The sequence below is a fragment of the Solea senegalensis genome, linkage group LG1, assembly GCF_019176455.1.
Source record: "Solea senegalensis isolate Sse05_10M linkage group LG1, IFAPA_SoseM_1, whole genome shotgun sequence".
In the NCBI taxonomy this organism is placed as follows: domain Eukaryota; kingdom Metazoa; phylum Chordata; class Actinopteri; order Pleuronectiformes; family Soleidae; genus Solea; species Solea senegalensis.
In genome coordinates this window covers 27,970,334-27,990,672 of record NC_058021.1, presented here as the reverse complement: position 1 = coordinate 27,990,672, position 20,339 = coordinate 27,970,334, and the positions used below count along the sequence as shown (strand labels likewise).

Sequence of the window (20,339 nt, the reverse complement as noted above, 5' to 3'; positions counted from 1 at the left end):
GATTTTTTTGGAATAAATTGTCTGTTTATTGTGTATCTTTTACCTCTTCCTAACCTGTGGCCCAGATGTGGAAAGAGCAATATCAGCACAGAGAACAGCAGTTATTATTATTATTGTTATTATTATTATTATTATTATTATTATTAATAACAATAATAATAATAATAATAATAATAATAATAAAAATAATAATAACAGTAGTAGTATAAAAGATATACAGCAAATAAAGCCTTAATATATTACATTATAAACTAAATTTGCAGATCGTCAGTTGGGTTCAGGTCGGGTGAGGGCACTCTTTCTCAAATGGGATAAAAAAAAATTAATGGAAGTTCATAAATTTCTCATTCTAAAATTCTAAATGGTGTTGTGACAGGTCACAGTTAGTCAGGAGTTAGTTCGACTCCTGACACTTAAGTGATGGAACACATTTGCCAAGAAAACTTGGCAAATTTGTTTCCCTCAAAACAAAAATGCTTTGTGCTGGTTCATCACTGAAATAAGTTAGAAAAGCACTGGGTTCCACTTTCGTAACAAGTTGGGCGGTTGCGGGCCGTAAAAATTCCCAACCAGGGCGTCACTACTCAGCAATATTTCAATAACAACATATATAATGTCATAAAAGCTACTTCAATCACAGCATAACAAAGGTTCAGCACAATAAAAGAACACTGGTTTAATGTTTGACCATAGATGTGTGAAATGTTGCTTTCTTCATCTCTCGCTCAAGAGCAAATAATCATAATGATTATCGATGTCGACTCATTTGAAAATGTTTTATCGTGATCATCTTTTCGGTCCAGCCCTGAGGACAATGTATCCAATGTTGCTCAACAAAAATAAACAAGCTTCCTTTCTTTTTTTTATTTCTTTTTTTACCTCAGTTATGAAGGCATAGTGAACGAGTTCACTGGCGAGGTCTTTGGAGGTGTCAGCTGAAAGTTTCACAGGAAATATTTCAGTTACAGTCAGAACACATAAACGCTGGTGACGTGTTAATGTAAGACCAAAATCATAAACTGATACTAACGAGTATTGTCCTTTTGATGCAGGTCTTTCTACACAAAAACTACACAAAAATAGTCATACATTTTTCAACAGCTTGGAAAAATGTTATATTATTTATTCAACTTTGCACTAGATTGTTGTTGTTTGCACATTAAGAATTTCCCTGCATGTTTGACTCTGCACACATGGCAAATAAATATCATTAAGTCCTTGTTTTCTCCATAATAAAACGTTTATTAACACCAGCCTTACCCTCGCAGGTTTAATAATTGATCAACTTACTTGGGAGGATGTCGCAGCTGAGCTGCCTGTGAAGTTTGTCATCCATCTTTAAGAACAACGACAGCTGTAGGAAAATATAAAGGCCAGGTTTAAATCAACGTACTTATATGGTGCACCACACAGAGCCACAGGAACATTGTTGAAAGAAATGTTTAATTAAAAGCCCAACAAAGGCGTTGACACTGAAATTAGCAAAGTACCTGTAATACTATGTGACTCACGTGAGTTTTGGTCCCTTCTTCATTTGAATCCAAGTTACAGTGCATCTGGACGACCTACAACAGAGAAGAAAAACTCAGTCAAATCAATCAATCAATGTTCGTTTCTCCATTAATCCCTAATTAATAGATGACTAAATGAATCATCAACTATTTTGATAAGCGATTCATTTGTTTGAGTGTTTTTTTTAAAGATTTGAAACAGGGTTCTCAGATTTTTCAGCTTTTAAAATGTGAATATTTTCGGGGTTTCTTTGCTCCACGTATCAACTGAATCATTTTGGTTTGTGGACAAAACAAGACATTTGAGAACATCATCATTGCCAGGTTCGAGAAACAATGAATCGACATTTCCATGGACCAAACTTGCTTGATTAATCGAGAAAATAATCAGTTATGAAATGAACAAAAGTCTTTCTAAATAAATAAGCTTAATGTTTAGATTTAAGTGTTTAAGTCCCACATCAAAGATTTTCAGCTGGTGGTGCACTCTTACAGTGGTCAAAAGAGACACCAGAGAGGACAGTAACCATGGTAACTTCCTTTTGAGTTACAGGAGAAGTCCACGGGTGCCCACACACGTACAACTCCGCACTCAAAGAATACAAGGAAACACAAATGAGGGCAATTTCCTAGTGAGAAAGTGCTGCTACTTCATTTGGAATGTGAGAGTGAGTGAGCATGAGTGGAACACCAGAGTGATCTTTGTTTTTAGTATTAACCGAAACACGGGACATAATACACTTAAGTGCAGTAACCAAGTATTTGTACTTTGTTACATTACAACACAGACTGCACTTGCATTATGTTAAATAAAAATCACATAAATGATGAAGATACATGAGATAAAAACTTGCTAGTGAAAATGAAAAAACTTTACACAAACAAGTAATACTTGGTTGATTGGTTTAAAAATGTTAAATAAAAATACTGCTAATCTCCACCTCGTTTCCCCTCTGCCACTTTCTCTTCCCCCTGGGAACTATGTTGGAAAGAGCCTTGAGATGTATAAATACAATTGTTCCGTGTGTCTAAAACAGCTGACCTTCCTCGTTTCCGTTTCCTGTGGCTCAGGCGTCGGCGTCTTCACTGTCTCCACCTGCTCCTGCGACAAGGACAGGGCGCGAGGGACGGGATGAGGCCGAGACGAAGCAAAGTTCATTAACGGGTAAATCCCATTCCTGCCGAGAGGAGGAGAACAGAATGAGGTGAGGTAATTACAGTGCATGCAGAAATCAGGTCAACGTCGCTGTGGTTATACTCACTTCACATCCTCCAGAAACTTGTCGAGCTCCAACGGCGACACGTGGGAATATCTATCAAGCACAGAGAGGAAGAAAAACACACAGAAAGGAGCTCAGTGAGAGCTGTTGTCCATCTATTGTGTGATATTCACAGGTTGCCATAGTGACGAGGTGGTTATTTGATTTTACTTGAGCTGAACTCCCTGTCTGTCCTCGTGTTTAATCTCGGCCATGACAGCGCTGGGGTCAAAGGACTTGGTTTTCTCCTCCACACAGTTTTCTGGAAGCAAATCTGTGAACGCAACACACATTTGGGCACAATTGTAAGATTATTAGGATTTTATTAGTCTTACAATTGGGGACAATTGGGGTGTTACAGCAGTGCACATACGAAAAGGAAATAAATACAGAGTATCCATCGAACCTTAAACATCAAAGTTGTGCATTTCGGAGTGTTGAATGTATGTTATTTTTTTTATATTCACAGTAACACACCGACGCACAAACATGTGCTCATTAAAACATTTTAAAACTTAAAAAGATTAAAAACTTTTTAAAAATGAAATAATGTTTGATATGTATGATGAGGACTGATGTCAATTTTTAAAAAAATAAGATAAAATAAATGATTGATACAATTTTATAGTATTTTATGAAATATGACATTGCAAAAACAAAATAATGCACATAAATACAAATGTTTCTGCTAATCTTTCACACACACCAGGCTGCAATAATAATAAAAAACTACGAACTATGAAGCTGTTAGTTCACATTAGTGCTGAGTAATTTCAAAGACATAATTCTTCAAACGTTTTTCTCTCCCAAAAAGAACAAAAAAACACCCCGAACATCACTCAGCTACAATGCTTTTACTGATTATTATTTATATAGTATTTTTACAGTCTGTGCATAGTGAATCATGCGATATATAAGTAGGATTTTTGGATTGTATCTCATTTTACATTTTTATCTTTCCGATATACAATCCAGGGATTTTGACCAGAATCGATACTGACACATACAGATTCCCTACTTTTTGCTATACGATAACGGGATCTGTAAAAAAAATATTTTGGTGAAAATGAATTAAAACTTTGTAGGGGAAAAATATTATATGATAGAAAATAGAATAACATTTATATAATATAACCACAGTGTAAGATGCACAGTTAATTAAATGTGACCACATTTGCCCACTGTGATATAAATCAAATCAAATACATAAAATAGAGGGTAAAGATATTTTTCTGTGAAACTCCTTGATTTGAACCCACGGCTTGTTGTGATTTACTGTCAATTGAAGGCTGAACATTTGCTCGTCTACGGATGAGAAAACGACAGCTTTGCCACATGGACGTGTGAAACTCACACTGGTTATTGATGAGGCAGTGGGCGGCGAGCAGTTTGAGGGAGTGCACCTCGAACAAGACACGGTGGAACAGAAGGTCGTGAGCTGTCGGACGCAGCTTGGCTTCGTGACGCAGACACGACTGCGTGAACTCCTGCAGACGGAAACATGACACCACACACGCAGACGCACACATTATGACAGAGTGACAAAGCTTGTTGAGACTGTGGGTTTATTTCATGGTTTTGTTCCCATTATTTTGTTGCATGGCTGCAGAATAGTGTGGCAGAGCTGTATGTCGTATAGTGATTTTGACACTCACTCTCATGAGGGGGTCTTCCAGAGATTGACCTGCGTGGACGATGGCCTCCTTGGAGACAGCTGTGTCTCCATTGGCTTGGATCTCCAGTACTGCCATCTAAGGATACACAACAATTAAAGAAAAGACCAGTCAAAATACACAAACACTCAAATAGCTCTTTGACACTGGCACGACTCCAGCACGGTGCTGGTCCATGAACTCAATGTTGAACCAGCGCAAAAATAAAAAAGTTAGAGATAGTAAGATAGAGATGAGAGGAAGAAAGAACATACAACTGAAAAATGGTGAAGGAAGAGTAGAAAACGTAATGGTGGACAGGAGAGAATCAATATTTGGGCGTCTCCTGAAGTCCAGCTCACAGAAGTTGAGTTTGTTTCAACTTTTTATAGAAAAAAAACGACGGAAAAAAGCAAGGACTATCCTGGCAGATCGCTCTCATCTCCAGTTTGAGCTTTTTACCTCCAGGAGGCGCTACAGAGTTCCCCAGGCAACTAAAAATCAATATGTGCAATATGTTTTCTTAACGCCAAACTAACCCTTTAATCAACAATTGCAATAAAGATCAGTTTTTAACGTAATTTAACCCCATCTGTGTCAGTTTTATTGGTGTTTTATCATGTAGTTTTCTCTTTTTACAATTATCTCTTGTTTTCATGTTTTAATGACTTTTTGTGTGTCTCCTTGTGTGATTTTGTGTGTTGGTGAGCCAAAGGCAAAATTCCACCTTGGGGGATAAAGTTCTATTCTATTCTGTCCCCCGCGTTGCCACGGACACATGATTGTGCTTTGAGCACGGCGTAGGAGTTTGACTCGGTAACCGTGCCAGTGCTTGCCAGAACGAAAGTGCCAACAGATGATAAAACCTCACGGCACCTGTCAGGTTCTCACCTCTAGAGCGCAGATGCCAAATGAGAAAATGTCCATGGCATAATCATCTTCACAAGCTAGGAAGAGAAGAAGGGAGAAATCAAATATCACAAATATTCCTTTAGGGGTATTCTCCTTTTTCCTTACACCTTCTTTTTAAGGAAGACAAAACAAACACAGTGCTTTTTGTCTTAAAGCGACAAAAGAATGATCTTATCTTTGAAAGAAAAGGCTAAAATGGAATCAAATGGGCATTTTTGATATATAACACCTTCTGCATACGTGTACATTTCACTGCTATTTCTGCATTTGTAAATGTATTGTTCTACTTGACCCCGTTGCTGTAACAAGTGAATCTTCTCCAGTGTGGGACCAATAAAGTCCAATCTAATCTCCTGTAATCTGATTTCCACTTCCACCGAGAGTGAATGAAGACAGGTTTGAACACCACTCCATTACGCTTGCCTCCGTATTCTGGAGCAAAGAAATGCTGATTCCTCTGCTCGTCGCGGTGTTGCCTCCCTTTACCGTGGATGCTGGCGTCTGGAAACACTATTTAGAAAAGACACAGATTGCACAGATTGCATTAGCTCGGATTCCCTCCAGTTCGATTTCATTAGATTAGATAAGAATTGGATTAGATGACGTAAAATGACAGACACAGTACGACACCGATGGAAACACAAGACGAATCTACAACAAAATTATCTATTTCTTACCATTAACAAAAAGCCGATGCCAAACTGTGGAAAGAAAATTAAGCATAATTTAAGATATTTTATTCCGCTTGGTAAAAACTGCAGAGCTCAAATTGTTAAATCCAGAAATCCACAGTCAACGGCACAAGTGGTCATTGCCCTGTCACTGTAGTAACATAAAACGCCCTGCTGGGAGCAGACCTGAGCCGATCTTGATGAGACCGTTGTGCTGGATGAAGATGGTGTCACATGTCAAGTTGCCATGGATTATTGGGGGGTCGCAAGAGTGCAGATAACTGTTGGTAAAATAACAATAATATTAATAATGAATGTTATTAATGCAGAGAATATGATGTGTTTCATGTTGAAAAATCAATCCGTAATAACGAAGGAGTCAGTACTTGAGAGCTGAGAGGATCTGCGTGCACCATCTCTTCCAGGCCTAAAAATAAAGAGCAACAAAATGCTTTTTAAAAAAATATCGTTTCACATAGAGAATATATCATTTATACATTTCTTATAAATGTAAGTATGCATGTATATTACAGTGTATTATTAATCCCTCATTCTCTGCGATTGACCAAAGAGTTTGCGATCCCTAACGCACCAAAGATGAATTATCACTTTTTTTTGTGCGTTTTCACGTCGTTCTACTTCCTCGCTGACTTTATTTCAAGCTCTTTCTTTTTTTTTAAACGCTCTCTGCCGATTTAACTTTTAGTGTCGTAGAACTCCAGGTGTGAACAGATGGAATAGCTTTCACATCGCTGTACGAGGCAAAGTTTTCACCAAATTTGGCTGAATGTTCAAACCTACAACACAACAAGCACCTTTCATGCATTCAGCTCCAAGTGCTTTACAATACAATATTTCCACCAGCTCACAATACACAATGGAGAAGTGTTAGATTAGAATTAAATTAGATTATTAAGAATATACAATAAACTAATTAAAAAGGTATTATAAAAACATCCGATAAGAAAAGGCAAATCCATCCTGTTTCACTGAAATGTTTGTCTGAATATTAAGATTATAAACATGTCAGATAGAGCTGCATCATTTTTCATTTCATCAATTTTTCAGGGTAGATAAAAGTAGTTTCTCTGCTGGTTTTGTGGTTACTTTGGGTGCTGTAAAAAAAAAAAAACCTGAGCGTTCTTGGTTGGTGATAAAGTATTAAAACAATCTGAGATTTAAGAGGGTGCTGTATTACTTGGAGCTTTGTTCGTGAGTAAATTAACCTTTAAATCAATTCTACGAAAGGAACTGGAAGCATGTAGAGAAGCTGACAGAGGATTAATGTCAGAGTCATGAACAATATACTTACTGTATACACGAACAATACACATCTCTGTTTTAACAGAAACATGGTGGGCGTCCGGTTACATAATCTCTAATCCAGCTGGGAAAATGCATGGATGGGATTACAGTATAGTGAGCAGAGGGAAAAAAAAACAAACAAACACCCACCTTCACATTCATAGACTTGTGGTTCTTCTTAGTTTTCTTCAGGAACTGCTTCAGGCTGCCTGACGACATGTACTCTGTGATGAATATAACCTGTGGAGAAAAAACACACGTCATTAATGTGTTCATACAGGAAAAATCATTTTCAAAAAAACAAAAAAACGCTTCTTACTCGAGCCTGGCTCTCCTTCATGTCCAGCCAGTATTTGTGGAACTTGACAATATTTGGGTGTTCGACCTGCATCAGGTTCTCAAACATCTCCTTGATCTTCTCCTGAAAAAAATAAAACATACATCGGAGTTAGTTTACGTCTTTTTTTAACCTCACGGACTCAGTAATGTCCTTTAAATCACTTCCTGTTCATCAATGAAGCTTAAACTGGAAAGTACTGAAAAATGTGCTCATTTGTTTCTAGTATTTTTGTGGGCAAGCTCAATGAGCAATTTGCTGATCTTATTCATCTGCAAAAATAATTTACTGAAAACCTTTTTGTTATGGACTGAATCAGAGTGAACAAAGTGAACAATCAGAACTTCAGCAATAACTGCTATAATACTGATAAATACAAAGGTCAGTTAAAGGTAAATATCAGACAATGTGAACTTCAGCCATGAGCAATTGATATTTTCTGACATTAAAGTAGTAAAATATAAAAACTACTGGGCAACTCCAGCAGCATATTACGACCAAGACGTCTGTAATCCGTGAATATTCACGTCACAACGAGAAACATATTACGTCGTAGCGGTAATGTGCCTCCTAACATAACAACAATAATAATAATAAAAATATCAATAAATGCTATTAACTCCAGATCCTGCTGATACCTCTGCTCTACTTTTAATACCAACTGTATTTTCATGGCTTTTCTTTTAATTTCCTCCTTTTTTCCCCTCCGATTGCTTAAAGTTTTCATTTTGGCAATTTTGGCAAAATCTTTCTGGGAAAGAGAGAGTTTTAACATGTGCACTGGAAGTTGATCGCTCTTTTATTACGTTGTACCTGAGCAGAATCCTGGTTAAGCTTTTGGCACAAGGTTCACGATCCCTTTAAAAATATTTTGTCAGATTTCAAGATGGCAAACACATGCGTGGCTGCAGGTGAACCCTCCAGACAAATAGAGACAATAACCGCTGTAATACTGAGAAATACAAAGGTCAGTTAAAGGTAAATACAAATAGAATACTTCTAAATATGTTTATAAAATAATATTACCACTCCTAGACCAGAAACAGGGGCAGAAGCACACACAGAGCCATAAAATCAAAATAAATCCAGCATGATTATCATGATGGTCATAAGAGGATTAAATATAAATAGAAACTCGTCTATTCCAGCTTTAAATGACAGCAGAAACAGCGTTTGTCAGCTTCAGGTGAACGGAGCCATGGACGAACCTCCTGAGCTTTGAAGACCTTCTTGTCAGAGAAGAGCACTTCGTTCCACACCACCTCCACTCCCTCCTCTGTGTCCATGGCCAAAGACGCACTCTCCACCCCCGGGACATTTCCTTGGCTGACCTGTAGGAGGCAGAGAGGAGCAGAAAGTGGACTTAGCACGATGCTAACACAACACCAGCTGCAAAATCTCACATATAAAAAGTAATGTATAGACTTATATGTGAGTTGCACATCCTGCAGACATGGAGCAATAATATATTATTGATCTTTACATTCAGACCAGAAAAACATGGATTACATTTGATTCTTTTTTTTGTTTTTTTACCTTTTTATAGTCTTAATGTCGATATGTTTCTATATTTTACATTCACAGATGTGAAACTGCATGTTTAATATTTATTAGTTCCATTTTTACTGTCCTTGCTGCTGTGACACTGCACACTTCCCCATTGCAGGACTAAAAAGTGGAAATAAAAAGTGCCGTGCATCAGAGATAAATAAAATGTAGAAACATAAGATCGAAAATACCTAAAAACAAACAATAAAACAATAAAATACTCTAGAAAATATAAAAACTACACAAATAAAAACAAGTTGTACAACAAAAACAATAAAAATGGGTTTAATCATTGTTAAAATGGACAGTATCTGGGGTTTCCTGAAAGATATTGCTTATATACTGTATATATATATTTTTTTTTCAAACTTCAGCTCAATACTCAACGTTAATAAATGAGGTACACTTACAAATGAGTGCTTCCAACATGTATGTATCACCTTTATTTTTTATTTCATACAGACCGTTGAACAATCAAAAATTCTGCACCTCAAACACAAGCCTGTGCCAATTCAAGCATATACCATTTAGATCAATAACTAACTGTGCAGAATGAAGACAAAGGCATGGGAACATACTGGTGAGACTAAAGCTACACACAGCAGTCGAGCCATTACCAAGCATTTGCTGAATCACTGAACACAAAAAAAGCATGAAACGATGAGAAAATCACCCCCCACTGAGATTATAATATCTGCTAAAAATCTCCAGATAATCCACTCACATGGATCTGACTCCGGTGGCTCCATTTGTGAAAAAGTCAAATATGTGTATTTAGTGTTCAAACATCATTAAATTCAGTGTAATCAAATACATAGCGATGATAGGAAATAAAGAAGGTGCTGTAATATCATAGTAAAACTGTCTTATAACAATCCAAACGTTTTTAAACTAAACATGAACCTTGAAACTAAAGGTTGGGTGTGGGATATTCAATAAGGAATGAATTTCAGCTTAATAACACAATAATTACTAATTTTGATTTTAAACCTTTTTCATATACTGTATTACACTGAAGGAAGCTTCTATAGAAGAGCTTATTACCAAACTGTAACCTGGAGATTACATTAGATCCTATTGTTATTATTGTCTCAAACTCATGATCTTAAAAAAATGATCTACAACAATATTCCAATATGATATTGCAATTACAATATTTGTGACAAAAACGTGACATCATTTCAAAATAAAAGCGTTTGTGTTGATATGAAGCAGTATGAAGTTCTCAATAACTTCACAGTTTGTTTAAATGTTTTTAAATAATTTTATATAATAATTTTATTGTTTTTATTTATATAAAGCATAAGGCAATATCTCATCATAACTTGATATTAAGGGGTCTTAGTTATAATTTAGACTACTTTTATTATTAGTTTATTTATATACTAATATTACTATGACACTGATGGAAGACTTTAGGAATCCTTGTTACCAAACTATTACAAGGAAAATGGCATTAAAGATGAGACGGCCCTATTACCATACTTTTATTGTGAAATCCTTGCTGCCACACAAAACTACACCGCTATCACCATAGTATCACGTCCTGATTATTACAAGCTTTTAACTGAACTGTACTGTAAAGTGTCACTGTGTCAGGTAACCCAGGTTGTTGCCAGGACACGAGGATGAGGAGCGAGAACGTGAAGAGCGAGGATTTGGATTAACAGCAGGCAGAGACAGAGAAGTGGATGACGGATTTAGAGAGACGAGATGCACGGGCACAAGATGGAGGAGGAGGAGGAGGAGGAGGAGGCACGGGAGCTCGGGGGGAAAAAATAAAAAATAAAGCAAAGCAGAGTGATGCGGCAGTGGCTACGTCTAAAACCTGGCAGACACAGACGACCTGCAGCTCTGTCACTGCTGTCAATGAGGCTGTATTTATGCAACAAAGACCTGAAGAGCTGCTGCTGCTGCTTCAGCTGTGAAGACATAATTTCACTGCTGTTTATCGTTTATGCAACAGAAGCGTAAGTGCAGTGAGTACACAGACTGAACTGGGTTCATAGTCCTGTACTAATAAGCTCTAAACATGATGCAAGACCCTTAATCCTTACTAATACCGCATGTTGTCTAAGAGAAAGATTAGTTCCTTAACTTTATTTTTTACTACCTTTTGTTGGCATAACTCCAGTTCTGAGGTTCTTACACTGGCTTTCCCGTCTGCCAAAGAATTTATTTAAAAACATATTGCTGCTAGTCTATAAAGCATTGAATGGTTTAGGCCCAAAATAAATGTCTGACCTGAAGCGTCCAGACCACTAAGGTCATGTGAGTGAGGTTTGCTCTGAGACTCCAGAACAAACTTCCACAAGAATGCAGGTCTGCTAAATGAATTTATCATTTTAAATCTGGTCTGAAATCCACCATGTTTGCCACTGCGTTTAAATAAAAATACAATTATAACACTGCTGTACCTCAGCCGGAACTGCAACTTTTCATTTATTTATTTCTCTCTTTATTTTATGTCTCTATTTAATGGTTTTATTGAGTTTCATTTTGCATTTTATATATTTCATGCTGCTGCTATATTTCTCATTCTTTTTTATCCTTGCCTTGTCTATAGGGTTGCAGGGCTGTCCAAAGTTCATTTGACCAAGTGGAAATATAAATGATAAATGAATACATGTAATACAGTATTTGATTTTCTTACTCTGTCTGTCTGTGTGTGATTCAGCTGCAGCCGAACAGCGACAGACTTCTTAAAGCTGAAGTCCAGCTTCATGTGTCTTACTTGAATAAAGGTATATTACATGTATGTTCACTGATAACACTATAATTGATGGAATATTGGTAAAAGAAAAATGGAAAATCGGTTACAATCCAAAAGTCTAACTAAAATTGTGTTGACTGTTTTGTATTAGTAGAAAAAGTATTGGTAGAAAAAAGTGAACCTGCTTTAGCATAACCCACATCTGTATAAATGTCCCCGATCGGACCAGAGAAAACTCAAACTGAGAACCTTCTTGCTCTGAGGCACCAGTGCAGACCGCTGTGTCACCCTCCCCCCTGTTTACTGTATGATTGAATAAAGCCTGGCTTTCAGTCAACAGTCGAGTTCATCCCAGGCAGAGATGAGGGATGAGGCTGAGGTCGTTCCATTTCTCCCGCTTCTTCACTTGAGCAGGACATTTTCAACAGAGAACATGCAGGAAGTTGTGTTTCTTCATGTGTGTTTCTAAAGATAAGGCACCACACAGTTTGATTCTGAGTTTGACGATCCCTCTATCGCTATACGTCTGCTTATAGAGCTCGAGTAGTTGACGTCACACAATCCCATTATGGAACAAAAACAACACTACTTTGGCAGAGAGCTGCTCAAATCCATAAATGTACTGTATATAAGAGGCAACAAATGTAACAGGAAATAGGTTGGGCATATCGGTATTGGCCATTACTGATTTTAAAATGTATTATCAGATATCGCCAAGATCCCCCCGATATGACTAATTAATAATCGATTGTATTGTATTTTTAAATATGAATATCTTCTGGTTTCTTTGCTCCATATAACGGTTTGTGGACAAAACAAGACATTCAAGAAACGTCATCATTTTGAGGTTTGGGAAACACTGTTTCAACATTTTCTGACATTTTAAGGGCAGATTAATCGATTATGACAATAATAATAATCATTGCTGCTCTACTAATGACTGAAACAGTAGGCTGAATATGTTGCTACCTCCTTGACTTCTGTGCTGGTACCCCTCTTAAACTATTGTTTTTTTTTCTGCCCAAGGAAGAAAACATTTATTTGCATCTGCTGCGACACGAGTTTGCAATATATTATGTTAATTTCACTACAGAAGAATATCCATATAGAGTATATCGGTATTATCTGCCAAAGCACTCCTCCTAAAGTTGCAGCCAAACTTTAATTCCTTGTTTATTGTTATATTTTTTAATTGTGGCATGAGGGAAAGATGGTGTGGGAAAATGTCACATGTCATGTGGGCATTAAAAGCTGCAAAGTTGCCGTTCATTCTTGCCAAACCTTCAACGCTGACTAACAGAGCTCCACTTGTGACATCATCATTTTTAACTCTAACAGTGATGAATGGAGTCAAAAAAAGGCCTCTCAGTCTTTTCAGTATTAACAGGAGGAGGGTTTGTTTATCGAGGCAAACAGGCACAAGACAAACATCAATCACGGCGACCACATATTCTAATTTTACACACTGACTTAACAGAGGATGTTTTCATGCAGTGAGCACAGGGAGAGACAATGAAACAGCCGTGAGAGGCTTTAGGTGGGCAGCAGAATATGCCAATCTGATTACTTGTGTTACAGATCTGGAAGGGAGCGTGCCGACTCGCTGACAGCAGGAGGAATTCCTTCACTTCCTCCGCCGTCAGGACGGACTCATGTCAGTTTCCCACTGGCGTCAGCGGAGCATAACTGCCGTTTGTTTTCTCTAGACACCGAGAGACACTGGGTCGCTTGTCCCCGCGTCTCCTTCCCTGGAGTCAAACACTTGGTCATGGTAGCGTGAGACCCGTGAACAGCACACACGGGCACTGATCTGTGATTGGCTTTTTGAAGGGGGAGGTGGGTTTGGGGAGTGGAGACAGGACTTAGGGGATGGCGCGCACGCACGTCACGTCAAAACAACACCGACTTCTGTCCTGATGTTTGTCAAAACGACGTCTCAGCCGGGCAGAACTGGATCTGACACACAAACCTCTCATTACCTCACCACACAGTTTATTCCTGTCCTCGTCTCACTCACATGATGTTTTGAGTTTGACTTTTTTCCCCCTCCTCCTCATGTTGAAATGAAAATAAATAAATAAATAAATAAATATTAAACATGGAGGTTGAGTCATGTCAAAGGAAAAAAATGCTCCAAAACTCCTGAGTTCATTTAAGGACGATGATCAGCAACAGCAGCAAATACAGATGCACTGAAGGGAAGATTTAAAGGATTTAAATATCGCGCCAGCTAAGGTGTAAAGGTGCAGTGTACAGTTCTACCGCCGTGATGTTGTTTTATACAAACTAGTGACGGTCAAAGCAGTTGTGTTCGGTGTACAAAATCATTAAAGGATCAGTTATCGGGGTGGAGCGGCTCAGTGGTTAAGACCCTACCTTGTGTACCAAAGACATCATGGTCGCAAGTTCGATTCCACCCCTGGCTAATTGTACTTGATTCCATTGTAAGTCGCTTTGGATAAAAGCGTCTGCTAAATGACATGTAATGTAATGTAGTTAATTACAAAGATTAGTTCAGTACCTCCTGCATGACCGGAGCACAGCCTCCATCTGACACAGTCACAGGATGTGATTTGGCTCACGATCGCCGTGCTGTCACTACATTCACCAGACTGCTGTGTTAAATATTGAGATTTTCGACATTTCTGTTGCTAAATGTTGGAGATTAACACATGTTTTCAGAGATTTTTAAGTTTTTTTAACTGATCTACAGTCGCACTCGTGACTCTTCCAGTGACGACACTCTCTGACCAATCAGGGGACGGTTTTAGTATCAGCTTAGGTTGCTTGGAACCTCGTCAGAGCAGGTACTAAAAAAACAATTACTTGCTTCAACTAACGATTATTTTCATAATCGATTAATCTGTCGATTAGTTTCTCGATTAATCGTTTGGTCCATAAAAATGTCAGAAAACCTTAAAGAATGTTGATCGGTGTTGGTCAAACTTGGAAATGATGACGCTCTCAAATGTCTTGTTTTGTCCACAAACCAAAATGATTCACTTTTAATGATTTCCAGAGCAAAGAAATTAAGAAAATAGAAGCTTAAACAATCGTAAATCTTGTTTTAATCATGAAAAAAGCTTCAAACCGATTAATCGATTATCAAAATAGTTATCGATTAATTTAATAACCGATTAATTGCTTCAGCTCTAGTACTATCACTAATGGAAAAGCAAAAAAAAAAGCCGTGCCGAGCCTTGCGAGAACTGTATCAGTATCTCACAAAATTACTATGAACCGAAATCAATAAAAAAAGATCTCAGAGATATCACCTGTTTTCAACACGTATGACTTCATTAAGTTTCAAATTAAATGGCAGCGTTTGGCATTTGCTAAATATGTTGATTCAATTTGCAATTTTGAACATTTTCAATAAAACCAGATCTGTGACTCAACACTAAGCCGATTATCTTTGGTCTGTGGGGAAAACTGTTTTCGAGGATGTCGTCATTTTGAGGTTTTGGGGGAAACACCAATTCAATACTTTTCACCCGTTTCAAACACATTATTTTTGACCAAATAACCTTATCTAGCGATCAGGAAAATAATCTGCAGATGAATCCGTAATGAAAAGAAAGGAACTCTCTGTATAGACATTTCGACTTTATCTGATGATCAGGTTCACCCAGTTCAACATTGGTGTCCAAACAAAACGATAAATTCTCTTAAATTGTTTCCACTTGTCTAGTCTTCCACTAGTCTTTGCGGATGGAGCTGCCGGTTTTTCTGAGGCTCATGAATACAAACGGACAGATAACATAGTACTTATATTCAAGATACAGAAAGAACTTAATACAAAAACAATATATCTGAATAAAAACAATGCAAAGAGAGATGCTAAAAAGGATGAAATACAAATATAGTTTCACTAATTCATTAATTTGAGCATATTTTACCATGTTTAAACTAAATAAATATTTGTGTAAAACATTTTTGAACGTGCACTGAAGTGTGTAATCTGAGATCAAACTAAAACTTTTCAAAATATAAAGCCAGATTTTTATATATTCAGTTTTTAATGTTGAAAGGAAGAGCTTCGTGGCTGCTTTGGATTAAACTGTGCAGACTTGCTTGAATAGACACACCCTGTCCTCAGTGCCGAGCTTTATTGGTTTATGATATCAATCCAAGTAGAGGGAGTCATGAATATTAGCCTCTGCGACGCGAAGACTACTCTAAAAATCGCTGGCTGGACCGTCTGCAGCGACAGTTTTATGACAGAGGACTCTGAGATGGAGTGAGATCGCCTTTACATTCAGTCTCCGGCGAAAAGACAAAGTGTCTGATGAGTGAGGTAAAGAAAGACCAGACAGAAGGAGGATAAACTAATATGGCAGCTCTTTCAACGTGACTCCTGCTGCAGAAAGAGAGTCTTTGTCTGAGACTGTGTGTGTGTGTGTGTGTGTCCCAGCTCGACAATAACAAAGCTCTTTGTCTCCTACATGTTAGTATCTCGTTCCTACATCTCATACCTCGGCGATGAGCGGATAGCGCCTCCCCGCATTAATATTTAATGCCTGGATCTGCTACAGCAGAGGCTGCACTCAAGCAGATTGCATGCTGCTTATAGTATATATAGATAGATATATATATATGATTTTGAGGCTGGTGTGTAAGTGTATGAAAAAAATAAGGGACGTGCTGCTCTCTTTTTCTCTCTCTCTCTTTCAGCTTTCATTTGCATGACAGTGGCGCAGCAGGATCAAAGAGTTGGATTGAAGTGTTGTGGAAAATACGCGAGAGGAGATGTGGAGATAAAAAAGACGCAGCGTCTCCCGTTCAAACAGGGCGTGTGTGGACTCTAAATAGATGCAGTTATAGGAAGAAAGCAACAACAATAATGAAGTAGCCTGTATGTGTGTGTATGTTGACGCTGACATGTCACAGGAAAAGCACAGGTGACCAATACAATGATGGCTGGGTTCCATTTAGCTTCCTCAGTTTCAGGGTGCACGTTACCTCATCATGAGCTCATGAGCTTTATATGTGTGACAAAAGTTTGCATAGCCGTGTGTGACGGCCTGTAATGTTTGGAAAGTAATGTTAAATAAGTAAATAATATCGCTCTATCCCAGTCTTGACGACCACTCAAAGCCGCTTTACTTGCTATTCACGCACATATTCACACAGAGCATTTTCTATCACACTTTAAAATATTCGATTTGGTGACATACAGTATCGCCCATCCTCGTGCAATGCGATAATCACTACACCAGGGCAATTATCAATATTTTATTTCACAAATTAAGCCGCTCCAAAGTAAACAGTCACTGCCAGTTTCAATACATAGACTTTATGCACTCTGTTCTCTGTGTTGTGAATAAATATGGAGAAATCCTGCACTTTTAACTTTTCACGTTTCTTCAGTTACACAGATATTGTCTCGCGATATATTGACTATCACAGAATCGTTGTATCGTGATATTATTGGTATTGTCGACCATGATTCCCATCCCCGTCTTCAACGTAGGGTTAAAGGAATACTTCACCGATTTGCATATTATTTCACATTTCTAGTACACAGATGACCCAGTTTTAATAGACATTCATCTTTCCAACGGTGAAACATGCCTTGAAGTGTCTTGGGAAACGAACACACAACCTTCCATTTGAAAGACAACTCACTTGACTGAGGTGCCATCGCCTGTGAATGTGAGCATGTAGCAACAAAACAGACCCAAAATAATAAAAAAAAACTTTTAACCACACAGACCTCCGACTGCTAATTGACCTAAGCTGGACAAACAAGTGGGTCAGCATCCACGCGGCGTAAAGATTAATTCGATGGCTGCGGCGGTGATAAGTCAAGTGACAGGAAAACACGTGTCGTCTGCAATTTATTCTGTATCGTGCACATTATCTGAATGAAACTTTCCACAGCATTCATGGTTTGTCCTCGTTTGAAGGTCACACTCAGCTCAGCCGCAGATATTAGACACATCAGCCTTCGTCATATCTCACTTGTTCATTTTCTCAGCGAGCAGCTGATGCTCAAAACAAAGAGGAATGCGGGAGCAGATGGACACGGAGCGCGAAGCAAACACGACAGCGTCTAAACGCCGAGACAGAGGCCACAGAATCTTCGTCTTGGCACCTCTTTCACGAGGACAATTCAAAAGAAAGAAAAGGAATAAATTCATGTTCTCTTGTTAAAAAATGACCCATTGTTTTGGGGGGGACATTATTAAACTCTTCGGCAAGTGAGTCAGCCTTGCACCTTTCCCTCCTCAAGCAAAACCTGTTTGTGTTTCAGTGTGAACCAGCGCTGCAAGATTACAGTGACCACGCTGTCCTCCGTCCCACTGTCACTGAGACAAAGCTGCAGATTTACAAGGCCAGCGAGAGAGAGAGAGAGAGAGAGACGTGGTAGAGCCATAAATGCACTGGAGAAGAAAGACAGTGTCCTTGAGAGGGACGTGATAAGCATATGGAGTGTGTTCAACTACTTCATTACATAAGGTTTTGAACTTTTAACTGAAGGTCACTGAACTGTGCACTGTCATACCTGATTTATTCCAGCAATTAAGGCACATTTAAAATGGATTTGCATTCCCTATGAAGGACAGATCATTAAGTATTTAAGGTTATGAAAAAGTGAGTGAAAACTACGACTGGATATATTTTCTTTACTTCAGTTCATATATAACTGATCACTAAGTGCTCATTAATCTTAATTTCAACCCAAATTATAAGGATTTGGTGAGATTTATTTAACTGTGAACTTTAACAAATCTGGAATTCTCCCATTCAGAGTCTATAAAAAGTATTTTTGCTCAAACAAAGTGTCATAAACTTGAAAAAGGCTCATTTTTTTCTGACTTAAAGTCCCAAATGCACTGATATTCATTTTAAAATGATAATAAAGAGAGAACATTGAGAAGTTGGATGCAGATATTTGGTCATTTGACTCCAAAAATGAATGAATAAGAAAAATGTGTCTAAAAAATCTAAGTGAGTTGTCTGAACATAAATTAAAGCTGAAAAAGCAGTGTGGGTTTACTCGAGTTTTATAACCGACAACAACAAAAACAACCCAAACAGATAAAAGCGCTCGACTGACTTTTATGACATCGCTGACAGGACAGCCGGACGGCTCACGTCAGGCTTCAAGAAGTGTGTTTACAAAACAGAAATCCAGCACGGATGACAAGCATTTATCTCGTGTCTGCATTTCATTCATGAATGAGTGAGACAGACACCTCTGAAGAGAAGGTGCAATCTGATCATTCAGAGAGAAAGAGAAAAGGAACAACGTGGAAGAAACAAGACCTCACCTTATCTTTACACTTATCTTTACACTTATCTGGTTACTTTACGTCTAACTTTTTCCTCAAGCTGTAGTAGTCGTTGCAGCTTTGCAGTCATTCATCATGTAACTAATCTTATCTCGCATATATCAGTTTCGTGTTGTTGAAATTTGTGACCATGCTGATATGCCGCCTTTTGATGGAATTTGTGCCGATTTTACGGGACAACGCGTGAAGGAGGAAGGCGAGTACCAAAGGTTGTGAGGTGGAGTTTCACGGCGGACACTCAACGCCTCCATGAGGCGTAACTGTGATGAGACGATAGTGATCCGAGGGCCCGCACACACCAAAACCAGTCTGTTTTTTAATCGTATCGCCTTTTATCCACGCGTAACCGGTGTGAATATAATCTCAAAATCACACCTTTGCCTTTTGGTGCACAACTAGGTTTTATGCACATGCTCCACATCTTCTTCTCCATTGTTGGTGTATTTGGCAGGCTCGTGCATGCGGTATACTTGTTTCGTGGCCGCAAATTAGTATTTTATGCCCATAAATTACTTTTTTTTTTTCCTCTGTTAAGTCTGAGGCTCATCATATGATTTCATATGATGACGACTGACACAGCCGTGGCTGTAATTACGACTGTTACAATATCTAATGACAGATTTCTGCTGTGCTATCAGCTTCAGTCATTCTGCATTTATTGTGGTTCATATGGATGTACATTCACCGGCCTTATATAGTATAGTGATTGACATTTACAGTAGTATATATTATTCATATGCACGTTAACATTTATTCTTATATATCACTTATTTAAAAAAATAAAAATAAATTAAAAAAATATATTTTTTCGACAGACATTGCTGCTGTTGTATTTATCATTTGTATTCTGCAAATGGGTATTTAAATGGGTTTTTTAATTATATTTATTCACTTTTCTATACTTTTCTATACTATATTAATAAAGTATTTCTGATTCTGATACTTCGAAAATATCTAAATCATCCTCTACTGAGAATGATTTGAATCGTGCAGGACTTCACATAAATCCTGGTCAAAGGAATCTGACAAAACAATCGTTTGTTTACCTGAAGAAAGGAAAACACTAAAACAGATGTTTGGAGGGATTTTATCTCTCCTGTGGAGAAGCCAACGTGTTCCAAAGACAGAGTTCC

At 38.0% G+C, this 20,339-nt stretch overlaps 1 protein-coding gene across 2 annotated transcripts in view; it reads right to left on the bottom strand.

The window, feature by feature from the left end:
• Positions 1-20,339, bottom strand: part of LOC122772333 (nuclear receptor-binding protein 2-like) — a 42,595-nt gene that overhangs the window by 2,593 nt on the left and 19,663 nt on the right. The window contains exons 2-17 of one of the 2 annotated variants that reach the window (XM_044030302.1): positions 8,856-8,978; positions 7,630-7,731; positions 7,461-7,550; positions 6,392-6,432; positions 6,192-6,286; positions 6,012-6,035; positions 5,758-5,844; positions 5,314-5,369; positions 4,426-4,521; positions 4,125-4,257; positions 2,942-3,044; positions 2,774-2,824; positions 2,554-2,689; positions 1,512-1,565; positions 1,291-1,354; positions 880-935 (exon numbers count right to left, since the gene is read on the bottom strand). In XM_044030302.1, coding sequence (XP_043886237.1) covers positions 880-935; positions 1,291-1,354; positions 1,512-1,565; positions 2,554-2,689; positions 2,774-2,824; positions 2,942-3,044; positions 4,125-4,257; positions 4,426-4,521; positions 5,314-5,369; positions 5,758-5,844; positions 6,012-6,035; positions 6,192-6,286; positions 6,392-6,432; positions 7,461-7,550; positions 7,630-7,731; positions 8,856-8,978 — 1,311 coding nt within the window. The remainder of the gene's footprint in view (positions 1-879; positions 936-1,290; positions 1,355-1,511; positions 1,566-2,553; positions 2,690-2,773; positions 2,825-2,941; positions 3,045-4,124; positions 4,258-4,425; positions 4,522-5,313; positions 5,370-5,757; positions 5,845-6,011; positions 6,036-6,191; positions 6,287-6,391; positions 6,433-7,460; positions 7,551-7,629; positions 7,732-8,855; positions 8,979-20,339) is intronic. The other variant, XM_044030312.1, reaches the window with a different exon arrangement.